This window comes from Pezoporus flaviventris, unplaced genomic scaffold (genome assembly GCF_033815535.1).
Source record: "Pezoporus flaviventris isolate CSIRO_AGI_PZ_B2104156 unplaced genomic scaffold, CSIRO_AGI_Pfla_v1 ptg000123l, whole genome shotgun sequence".
In the NCBI taxonomy this organism is placed as follows: domain Eukaryota; kingdom Metazoa; phylum Chordata; class Aves; order Psittaciformes; family Psittacidae; genus Pezoporus; species Pezoporus flaviventris.
The window spans coordinates 1,811,625-1,823,982 of NW_026892671.1; the positions used below are offsets into that span (position 1 = coordinate 1,811,625).

At 45.1% G+C, this 12,358-nt stretch overlaps 1 protein-coding gene and 1 pseudogene across 1 annotated transcript; one reads left to right on the top strand and one right to left on the bottom strand.

The window, feature by feature from the left end:
• Nucleotides 1-321: 321 nt before the first annotated feature.
• On the top strand, nucleotides 322-11,945 carry LOC133282478 (olfactory receptor 5AR1-like). Its single transcript, XM_061478469.1, has 3 exons — nucleotides 322-806; nucleotides 3,784-3,795; nucleotides 11,501-11,945. Exons 1-3 carry the CDS (start codon nucleotides 322-324, stop codon nucleotides 11,943-11,945), a joined length of 942 nt encoding a protein of 313 aa, XP_061334453.1.
• On the bottom strand, nucleotides 6,511-7,468 carry LOC133282421 (olfactory receptor 5AP2-like; annotated as a pseudogene).
• Nucleotides 11,946-12,358: the final 413 nt, after the last annotated feature.

A 12,358-nucleotide genomic window follows, 5' to 3' on the forward strand; every position in this document is an offset into this window, starting at 1 on the left:
CCCCTTCTTTTACACTTTCTTTGTCAGAACTTGGGAGGGTTACCCTGGAATGTGATATATACCATGAGTATACATCAGGGAGATGTATATTAGAATGAATGGAATAGGGAACACTTGGTAGAGTGACTGCTACCAGAATAAAACATTCATTGCTTTGCTAACTGTTTTTTGATGGATGTTGATGCAAATGAAGCAGATCTCTGATAAGGAGAGGGTTTGCCATCCAGACCTTGGGGATCGATGGGCTTTTTAGGTGCTGAGTGTCTTCATTAACTGTTTATTATGGCACTGTGAATACATCTTGCAGTGCTTTAGACGAAGATGGCTGAGAAAAATCAAAGCAAGCAAGTGACGGAGCTGACTCTTGTGGGACTGACGGACAACCCCCAACTACAAGCACCTTTGTTCATCCTCTTCCTCCTCATTTACTTCATCACGCTGGTGGGGAACCTGGGCATGGTTGTGCTCATCAGGAGCAGCGCTCAGCTGCAGTCCCCCATGTACTTTTTCCTTAGCAACTTATCTCTCCTCGATGCTTGCTACTCATCAGTGGTGGCACCGAGGACGTTAATGAACTTTCTGATGGAGAAGCAAACAATCTCTGTCATCGGCTGCGCAACCCAGCTTTACTTCTTCATAGCCTTTGGCACCACCGAGTGCTTCCTCCTGGCTGCGATGGCGTACGACCGCTACATGGCCATCTGCAAGCCCTTGCTGTACTTGTCCATCATGTCCCACCAGCTCTGCATGCTGCTGGTGGCCAGTTCCTATGTGCTTGGCCTGCTGCATTCCTGGGTGCACACAGAGTTCGCCTTCAGCCTGCCTTTATGCCAGCCAGCCAAGGTCAAACACTTCTACTGTGACCTCATGCCTGTTCTAGCTCTCTCCTGCTCCGACACACGTGTCAATAGGTGTCTGATATTTGTCCTTGGTGGGCTGGTGGAGATGGTGACCATCTTGGCCATCCTGGTCTCCTATGCCTTCATCCTCGCTGCTGTCTCAAGGATCAGCTCTGCTCGGGGCCGGTACAAAGCCTTCTCCACGTGCACCTCTCACCTGGCTGGAGTCACCATCTTCCACGGGTCCATCCTCGCCCTGAACTTCCGACTAGGGTCTGGCAGCAGCCTGAGCACGGATAAGGTCTTTGCTGTGTTCTACTCGCTGGTGGTGCCCATGCTGAACCCCCTGATCTACAGCCTCAGGAACAGGGAGGTGAAGAACGCCCTGAGGGACTTTGTCAGGTGGAAGTAGCTTTGGCACGATGTTTAGCTGCTGGTTTTGTGACAAAGGTCTCCAGAGCTTCAGTTGACACCAAGGACTTTTGTTTTGCCACCCTATTCCTTCACCTTAAAGATCTGGTTTGGAACCATTTCCAAGTCTGTCTTTCTTCCTATGACTGGCTTGTGCACAACACCACAATCTGATTTATCTGCTCTATTTTATTGCCTTTATTTCCCCCCCCCTCTTTTTTTGTCTTATCAGATGGGCACTGAACATTAGTTCTGGGCTCCTTGATAGCCCTGTGAAAATGCTCTTCCATGGCCATCAGCATCTCCCAGTTGATGGCTTAAAACCTGCCTTACGACCTCTTCTCATTTTCAGGGTCTTTCTCCCCTATCATTAAAGGGCAACGAATTTTTTTCTGTACAAGTGCAGGAAATGAACTCAAAATAATGAATGAAGTACATTTATTTTAAGAGAAAAACTGGCATTAACCTCACCTAATTAGGCACTGCTCTGAGATCTCTATCTTCTCTATTATCTATGGATAAAGCTAGATATGGTATCTAAAGATGAGATTTGTTAACTAATTGTTAGGTAGATAAGGCTGTTGAATAATATCGTCTTTTATGCTCATTTCAATGTAGTCCAGGTTTTGAATCGTCTCCAGAGAATCCAATATTCTCCTCCAAAATATTCAGGCTGGTCTAACAGCACCTGCAGAACAGGGTAAAGAGGCCCATGTCCAGCTCTTCCTGCCAAAAGGTGATTTCTTTTTGAGGTATCAGAAGTACTTAATGAGAGGACCTCTGTCATGTATTTGATGTGAGAAGTTTGTGTCTACAGCCAAGGCTTTCTGCGTTTTGTAGATCCCTTCTCTGAAAAGATTGAAGCAGAATCATGCAATGAAGCTCTCAGTATAAAATGTATTTCCAAAACCTCAAGCCTGTTTCTTATATTGCTGGAATTCACAATTGTGCTTCCCCTGCACGTTAGACTGAGGTTCCTATTGCCAGTTCACTGAGTCGGATCCACCATACACAGGACCATGGCATTCAAGACTTCCCTTGGAAAGGTAGCACCAAGTGTAGGTAAACCTTTGACTATTTTAGTTGTCTCTGCTTTGGAAACTTTCTTAAACCCAAGAGGAAATAAGGACACCAGAGTGGGCTAATTCATCAGACAGTGATGAGCCCTCCACATGACACTGCTCATCTAGACTCCTGTTTCCACAAAAGCTCAGATCAGATAATATTTTGAGGTCCAGCTTGGGCTTTCTGTGGCTCTATGATTCTATATGTATAGTCTAAGCCAAAATAGCCAACAAAATGGTAGAAAACAAGGTGTGGTGAAGGTTTTGAAGGAAGCTGTCCGATCAAAAGTCTCTGTCCTGCCAACACGTTCCCCCACACGTAAGACAATGTGTTCTCTTAATACTGTTGTTTTTCAGTGCACATAAACAGTGTGTTCATTATAAACATACTTTCCAAATAGAAGTTAATTCCTACTCACATCAGCTAAAGAATTTTTCCCCCATCAGTGTGTTTTGGCTTCTTTGAGACCCAGATAGCTCTCAATTACCATTGATTCTGTATTCAGGATTGTCTTTCTTCAACAGAAACTTCCCACAGGCTTAATTCTTATATGAAATCCACTGTTTGGTGTTTCCCAGTGTGCTTGAGCATGAGCTGGGCATGGACATGGGATGTGGGTGCTGATCTCGAGCTGGAATTCCATTTCTCTCACCATTTAGGTAAAAGGTCATGTCAAATGAGTATAAAATACCCCTTAAAATGAATGGGAGGAGACCTGATGTGCCCAAATTTTCCTTTACACTGGGTGGTCTCAGCACAGTTCATCATCCTGTGTTATGAATGATATTGTCTACAATTTTTTCCTTTATGTATAATCTATTGTAAAGCTGCAGCCTGGGGAGGGATTCGCCCTGATATTCAAAAGTGCAACTTGAGAGCTTGATTCCCACCAACTTCTTCTCTTTGAAAGGCACAAACAAATGCAATGAATCTTTTGAAACCTTTTCTGTGACTCTATTTCAGCAAGCAAATGTAAAACTACACTTGCTCTTCCCTCCCACCCCAGCAGCTTTAATAAAGAGCTCACAGGTAAGAGTGAGGAATTTTATTGGAGCAGAGAACAAGGTCAACAATCTTGTAAGAAAAATAGATAATTACGAGTGACAAAAGTTATAAATGAATAAAGCTGATTGGTGTTTCCTGTGAGGAAAAGGAGCCTGGGATAATTGAGGGTAATTTCTCCCTACAGACTGGTGCCTACAAACTGAATTGAAGTTTGAGGTTCCTTCTCCTCTTGATTTCCTTCCAAGGAGCATGTGATGGCTGGGTCTCTTTCTCATTACATACTGTCATTGACTTCTGTGCAGGATCTGTGGAAGAACATAAATAAAGTCATGTGGAATAGGGAAAATCTCATTGTTTTAGTGCATCGCAGTCTTCCTCAGTTAAGATGAACTGTTCATGTCCTGGATGACAGAGCTCTTTTGTGTAGCCAGTGGTTGAAAAACCTCCTTGTGCACTTGACCAGAGCCGCCTTCACGTCCTTGTTCCTCAGGCTGTAGATGAATGGGTTGAGCATGGGGGTGATCATGGTGTAGAAGACGGAGGCCACCTTATCCAGTCTCCTGTGGCTAGATAGCGGTTGTAGGTACATGAAAAACGTTGTACCATAGAATAAGTCAACAACCATCAAATGGGATGCACAGGTGTGGAAGGCTCTGGCCCTGCTCTGTGCTGAGCACATCCTTTATGTGGAATCCTTTGATGAAGACCTGCTGAGCTGGTGACTCTGGGCTTCCACTGTATTCAAGGATGAGAAATGGGCATTTTGAGGCAATGATCAATTATCCCAGGGTGAAGTAACAGGCCTTTATCCCCCTGAGCAGCCTCAGCTGCGGCTCCATCCCCACCCTCTGCCCATTTGTCCCCCTTCTCTATTTAATCTCAGCCCAGGGAGGTTGAACCTCATAAGAGGAGTTCCAGTTCCCAGTTTGGCAGGAGGTGTGCACACCTGTGGAATCCTTTGATGAAGACCTAGGTTTGCTCATAGACTTTCCTAGCAATTGCTGGACCTGACCGTAGTTCAGGGCCTGATTTGATCTGACTTGGCCTGCTCTCGTACCTCTCTTGTCATCACCAACTTGCCTGATGATTTGGAGTCTTGGCTGAACTTGGCCCAGGTCTCTGTTCCTGCCCTGCTTCTCTTGCTCAGGTACTGTGGGGTGGTCCCTGCACCCCATGGTGTTCCCCTTTGGCTCTGTTTCAAGAGATTAAAGAGAGAAACCCCTGTGGTACTGGCCAGGTTTCTGCAAACCATCCTTGAGTGGCATGGTTTAGTGTGAGGTGTCCCTGCCCATGGTAAGGGGGTTGGAACTGGATGATCTTAAGGTTCTTTCCAACCCTGACTCTTCTATGAAATTAGAACTTTTCTCTGGCTGCACCCAATAGCCCAGCCAGGGCTCACTGCTCTGGCACACGCTCTCCATTCAGACCATGTCCCTGCTTGGATGAATTAGGAGATAGTCTTCTCAGTGAGGAAAATAGAGTAATCAACTGAGCATTCCATTCAGTGTTATTCTCTGGTCATTAGTATCTCCTCCATTTCAAAATATGATATTAGAATTATGGTCTTTAGTAGATAGGCAGCACTTTTATTTGGAAATGGGTTTCAAGTCTTAGTAAAGACTCTTTAATCTTTCCAGCTTCAATGTTTCTTTGCTTTGAAGATGCTGAGGTGCCATCTCTAAGAAATGCTCTTTCTCAGTAACTTCAGGACAGTTTCCGATCTTGTTCTATTCTGTCTCCCAGAAGACAACTCATCTCATAGGTTGAGGAATTAACAGCTCCAGATTTTTAACTTACAAAATCACTAAAGAAATTTTTCAGCTAAAGCTGAAGGGGAGAGAAAACAAGATTGCCATAGGTGATGTGCGCAGTGAGGCTGCTGGCATCGTATCCCAACCACCTAAGATAGAAAGTAATAACCGGTAAAAACAGGAGTCTCTGGTAGATGCAGCCAAACATTGACACCCAACACCCTGTAGAACAGAGCAGAGAAAAAAAGGAGACTTGGAGGATTTACTTCTCTGAAGCTCTGATTTATAAAGCAAGCCAGGAGGTGAGAAAATCAGTTTTTTTCTCAAGATAGAGATGATTCTGTGCAGTACAGTCATGCAGATCCACACATTGAGTCCAAGTGGAATTGTCATGGGAAATGTCATGGGAATTCTAAATACAACTGGCTCTGTCAGCTTCCTTTGATCTCGCTGCCTCTTCAAAGGGCCCGTATGCTTGTGCAAAGGAAACCGAAGGTAGTAGTAAAAAGATTAGAAAGTAAGAAATCACTTTCTTGGGGAAAAATAGGAACAACGACAGTATGAATTTATAAAATGAGCTTAAATACTGGAATCCAGTGGGAAAATCAGTGGGAAAATCCCCTATACAGTTATATCCAGTGTAGATGCTAGGTATGTTTTCCCCAGGGCTGATCAAAAGCCAACATATCCCCATAGCCAAACACTGCAGCAGGCTTCCAACAAATCCTTCTTGCTGAAGGATCACTGCTACCACCATCCATTTGGACAGTACCCTCCCAGTCAGCTGACTTCAGGAAATATCTAAAAGGGTGCTCAGGCATTGGAATAGGCTGCCCGGGGCAGAGCTGGGCTCACCATTCCTACAAGTGTCCTAAACCGTGTAGACAAGGCCCTTAGTGCCATGGGTTAGTGGTGGCCTTGGCAGTGCTGGGGAATGGTTGGACTGGATGATCTTAAAGGTCTTTTCCAACCTAAACAATTCTGTGATTCTCTAAGTCTATCTGTGTCACTTTATTTGTAATACCAGTTTTATACGTTTTATTTGTATTCCTCTGTCACACATATATATATTTACACACATAAACACATATTACACATATTGGAGCTGAGGGACAAGGTCAAGAATCTTGCAAAAAAAAAGTGGATATTTATCAGTGACAAAAGTGAGAATTGAATAAACCTGATGGGTGTTTCCTGCGAGGAAAAAGAAGCCTGGGATAATTCAAGGTAATCTCTTCCTACACGCTGGTGGCTGAGAAGTGAAATGAAGTTTGAGGTTCCTGCTCCTCTTGGTTTCCTTCCAAGGAAGATGCGATGGGGGTTCTATTTCTCATTAAATACTCTGACTATTGTGCAGGAACTGTGAAAGAGCTACACAGAGTCATGAGGATTAGTGGAAAATCCCATTAGTTTAGGCGTTCTCACTTGATGTAGAGTATTCATGTCCTGCATGATACAAGTCTTGCTTGTTGCCAGTGGTTGAACATCCTCCTCCCACACTTCAGCAGAGCCCCCTTCACCTCCTTGTTCCTCAGGCTGTAGGTGAATGGGTTGAGCATTGGGGTGACCACGGTGTAGAAGACGGAGGCCACCTTATCCAGGCTCCTATGGCTAGAAGAAGGTTGTAGGTACATGAAGAATCCTGTCCCAAAGAATATAGAAACAGCCATCAAATGGGAGGCGCAGGTGTGGAAGGCTCTGGCCCTGCTCTGTGCTGAGCACATCCTCAGCACGGTGCGGATGATAGACATGTAGGAGAGTAAAATGACCACGCTTGTGCCCACTAAGTTGATGGTGACGAAGGCAAAGATGAGCATCTCGCTGCTGTGGGTGTCGGAGCACAGGAGCTTCAGCACAGGAACTTTGTCACAGAAGAAGTGGTCAATGCGGTTGGGACCACAGAAGGAACCTCCAAACAGGCACCATGTGTAGACAATGGCACTGAGGAAGGCGAATAGGTAGGATGATGCTACCAGCTGCCAGCAGACATGGCTGGAGATGATGGTCACATAAAGCAGGGGCTGGCAGATAGCAACATGGCAATCATAGGCCATCATGGCCAGGAGGTGACACTCAATAGTAGCAAAGAAAGCAAAGGTGAGGAACTGCGTCATGCAGCCAGTGAAAGAAATGGTTTTGTCCTCTGATAACAGGTCTGCCAGCATCCTGGGGCAGAAGACTGTGGAATAGCAGATGTCAGTGAAGGCAAAATGGGTGAGGAAGAAGTACATGGGGGTGTGGAGGCTGGGAGACCCACACCAAGATGATAATGCCAAAGTTCCCCACCAAAGTGACAATGTAAATCAATAGAAACAAGACTAAAAGAGGGGTCTGTGCATATGGGCTGTCTGTAATTCCCAACAGGATGAGTTTAGTCTGCGTGTGATTTCCTCTCATGACCAGGTGTTACCTACCAAGGCAAAAGGAAGGAAAACATCAAAATCATTGCAAACAGAAATTCACTTTTGGACCACATTTAACTACAATCGATCACCAGTTTAACTGCCATGTTTTGGTGGAATTAATATTTTGTATTGTATTTTTTAAACCCAAATTATATGATTTTGGTTTTCATTTGAGGTATTTGGAAAAGAACAGAGAGTGCGATGAAGCAAAAACTGCCATTTTTGTTCTTCTATGCTGAGAAACATAAACTATGGATTTATTCAAGCACCTGATTTTTCAGGTTTGAGTGAAGAATCAGATCTTTACTCACTTTCAGATTGGAGGCAGTTTGTGTCAGAAGACAGCTTAGAGGAACCTCATAGGAGCACACATAAACCTTGAGCAAGAGAAAGTCACATTCCCATTGAAATCGTAGCTTACACATTAATGACCTCCAGAATTTTCCTTTGGTTTTTAGTTCTAATGCCAGTCTTAAGATTGCATTTATCAAAGTGTTATACATAATTCAAAAAGGATAACATTCACATTGCTAAAGTCATGATTTATACCTTTCTGAGTTCCAGCATGCTGAAGCACCTTCACACCTATGGGCATTATGTTGCTTGACCTAAAAAAGAGTTGATGTTATAAGAGGCTGAATCCAAAGGCTGATTTGTTAGTGACCATATTCTGTTGACAATCTGAAATGCTGCATTTCTTTATAACAGAATAAGATTCTTTTGAATAAATCAGTTCATCTTGCTTTAGCTGCTGATGTAAAAGAAACACAACCTGCATCAGACATTGCTCCCTCTTCTTATAAAGAAAACCCACATTGGTAAGGCTGTTTTCTGACACAGCTTTACCAAAGAGGACGAGAGAACATGAAGAAGCAAACCCACTACCTCACTGCAGGTGAGGCTCTGCTTTGTGTTGGTGTTACCTCCTGTGCCTTCCCTCTGCCACCGAGTGATGGGAGCCAAGGATTTATCCCCAATGCAGCAGAGAACATCTACGTACCGGCATCAGCTCTGTTAAGCACCTGATGTGAAGAGAAGGGAGCTCCTGCCAGACTCCAAGACCCCAGCCTGTGGTGCTGGGGCTGTAAATACAGTTGCATGTACTCTCCTGGGAGGAAGCCTCCAGGGCTGCTCATGCTTTCCTAGAGGAAAACAAAGAGAAGGAAAAGCAAAGGGTGTGAAATCACCTCTGAAAGGCATTGTGGTGCTTGGGCATCTGAGAGTCATGAAGGGATGCTTCTGACATACTTGTGTATTATGCCAAGCATTCTATCTCTCTTTGCCAAAAGAATGAGGATGGGTTTAGAGACATTTCAGATCTTGTAGAGGGTCCCTAAATGCGACAGGAACCACAAGTGACTCCTTCTCTGGAGCTGCTGCTGATATCCCTCTGTGAACACTTGAGCCCCAGTGAGATTATCCACATATAGTGCCTGGATGTTCAACACCTGAGCTTGTGCTTTAGGGCTTCCACTGTATTGAAGGATGAGAAACGGGCATTTGAAGCAGTGATGAATTGTCCCAGGGTGAACTAATAGGCCTTTATTCCCCTGAGCAGCCTCAGCTGGGACTTCATCCCTACCCTCCACCCATTTACTCCTCATCTCTATTTAAGCTCAGCCCAGGGAAGTTGGGCTATTTTTGAGTTTTTGTTTTCGTTTTAGCAGGAGTTGTGCACATCTATGGGATCCTTTGATGGTGACCAAGTCTCTGTTCCTGCCCTCCTGCTCTTGCTCAGATACTGTGGGATGGGTCCTGCACCCCATGGTGTTCTCTTTTGGTTCTGTTTAGACAGATTTAGAAGACAAACCCCTGTGGCAGTCTCCAGGCTCCTGCAGACTAGAATCTGTCACCCTCTGCACCCAACAGCCCAGCCAGTGCTCACTGTTCTGCCAGTCCCTCTCCACCCAGATCCTATCCCTACATGGGCAACTTAGGAGATAGTCTATTCAGTGAGGGAAATTAGAGTGAGAAATCGAACATTACATTCAAGTGTTATTTTCTGGTCTGATTTCAAAGGCCTCTGTCCTTCCTAACTTTTCAGCATTTAATTGCATTGATTGTGGCTCCTTTGTTGACCACAAGTAGAAGAAACTTTTCCCCCGACCTAAGTCACCATCAACAGGCTTACTTTGTAAGTGACATAGACAATTTAGTTTTCCCTGGTGTGCTTTAGGATGATCTGGTCATGGACATGGCATGTGGTTGCTCATTTCCAGCTTATTTCCATTTACCTCACCATTTAAGTAAATAGGACTTCAGATGAATGTAACACCCCTTAATATGAATGGGATGAGCCCTTGATGTGCCCAAATTCTCCTTACCACTGGATGGTCTCAGCACAGTTCATCATTCTCAGTTATGAATTCCATTGCTTACAATTTCCTTCTTTGAAGTGAAATCTCTTGTGAAGCTGAAGCCTGGGATGGGATTCCCCCTGATATTCAAAGGTGAATGAGGCCAGGAGCAACCTGATGTTACCATGAAAACCACAGGACATAGTTATTGTTCAGAAAGGACATCTAGGAGGTCACTGTTCTTATGCTGAATGTTGTAACAGGTTAGACATCTTTGTGACAATAATTAGAAGAGATATTTCATCAGCCTGTGTGCATAGAATCACAGAATCATAGAATAATTAGGGTTGGAAACCACCGTATGACCATCAAGTTCCAACCCCCCTGCCATGGGCAGGGACACCTCACATTAAACCATGTCATCCAAGGCCTCATCCAACCTGGTCTTGAACACTGCCAGGGATGGAGCAATCACAACCTCCCTGGGCACCCTATTCCAGTGCCTTACCACACTAACAGGAAAGAATTTCCTCCTTAGATCCAATCTAAAGCTAAACCTTTATTAGTAGTTTAGGCTGTTGTGACTCATGGGTTCTCATTCAGGGGCCAGCAATATACAACCAAGGTTCACGTGTCTTAGAGCCCTGAACTGTAGCCAAAACTGTGACAAACACTTATTCCTTAAGTGTTTGTGTCTGTTGCCTTTAAAGACCTGCAGGGAGAGATACAAAGGCAACACATTGGTGCAAGTGAAGAACTTCATCTGATGAAAATAGGCTGGAAGCTCTTGGAGATTCAGGAGAGACATTCTTGTTTGGAATCTAGGAAGATGCCTTCAAGAGATAATCCCCTTGATTTGCTGTGCAGATATCCAGTGTCATCTAATGTGGAAGAGAATTTACAGCTGTAAGAGTTGACCCCCTTCCACAGGTACGTGAGACCATACCATGAAAGGTCCAGGTTAGCCATGCTCTGGTAGAAATCACTGCAGCAACTGGGGAGGCTGCTCAGAATTGTGCCAGGTAAAGATTTGCTCCTCTGTGTTGGTTTTAAAGAGATGAAATATTCTTGCTGGGATGTACTCATAGAATCCCAGCCTGGTTTGGGTTGGAAGGGAGTTTAAAGCTCATCCAGCTCCAACCCCTGACACGGGCAGGGACACCTTCCACTAGAGCAGCTTGCTCCAAGCCCCTGTGTCCAACCTGCCCTTGAACACTGCCAGGGATGGGGCAGCCACAGCTTCTCTGGGCACCCTGTGCCAGCACCTCAGCACCCTCACAGGGAAGAACTTCTGCCTAAGAGCTCATCTCAGTCTCCCCTGGGGCAGGTTAAAGCCATTCTCCTTGGCCTGTCCCTACAGGCCCCTGTCCTCACAAGGACAGATGAACCTAGCCACTGGCCCTGAAATAGTGGCTTGGTTTGTGTCACATCGAATCCTCTCTGCTGCTGTAGCCATTGGTCTCATCAAACTGTAGGTACCAAAATGGGATTGAGTGATACAAATGAATCTGCTCAGAGCTGTTTGGGGAAGCTGGGATGCTCTCACTTCAGAAGGGGCCTCCTCTTTCCTTGGGCTGTGTAAGAGGGCAAGCTTGGAGCAGATGGCCACAGAGCAGTCCATTCCACTGTAGCTAGCTCATGACTCGGAGGTTATGTGTGGGGCTGGTGGTTGGGTGCTATATTGGGGGTGTCCTGAACTCCATCATTCAGATGACCCTCATCATCAGGCTGCCCTTCTGCAGCTCCAATGTCATCAACCACTTCTTCTGTGATGTTCCTCCTCTCCTGGCTCTGTCCTGTGCCAGCACGTACATCAATGAGATGATCCTCTTCTCTTTGGCTGGTGTCATTGAGCTCAGCACCATCTCTGCCATTCTGGTCTCCTACATCTTCATCTTCTTTGCCATCCTGAGGGTCCGTAATGCTGAGGGCAGGCAAAAAGCCTTTTCCACCTGTATGTCCCACCTGATTGTGGTGACCATGTTGTATGGAACAACCATCTTCATGTATTTACGCCCTAGCTCTAGTTACTCCCTGAACAATGACAAAGTGGTCTCTGTTTTCTACACGGTGGTGATCCCCATGCTCAACCCCCTCATCTACAGCTTGAGGAACAAAGAGATGAAGGATGCTCTGAGGAGAACAGCAGAAAGAATCACAGTGAGGCTTTGAAAACCCTGATCCAGGGATTTGGGTAACATGAGGATTTGTTCCAGAGGCTGTGGAGCCTCCACCCATGGCCATGTTCAAAAGCTGCCTGAATGAGGCCAGGAGCAACCTGATGTGACCATGACCAGTCACTGATGTGACAATGACCAGCAGGACATAGTTACTGTTCAGAAAGGACATCTAGGAGGTCTCTGTTCCTATGACTGGCAAATTATACACATAAACACTTACGTATGTGTGTATATATATCACAACACAATATTAAATGCATCCTAACCTATATATTTATATATAACTCAATATATTCTTGTGTTAAATGTGAACACCAACACACAACGATACTAGTTTTCCTTGCCTCAGTTTAGTCGGGGTCTCAGTGATTTATGGGCTGGGTAGAGGAGGCAGCTCCTGTGCAA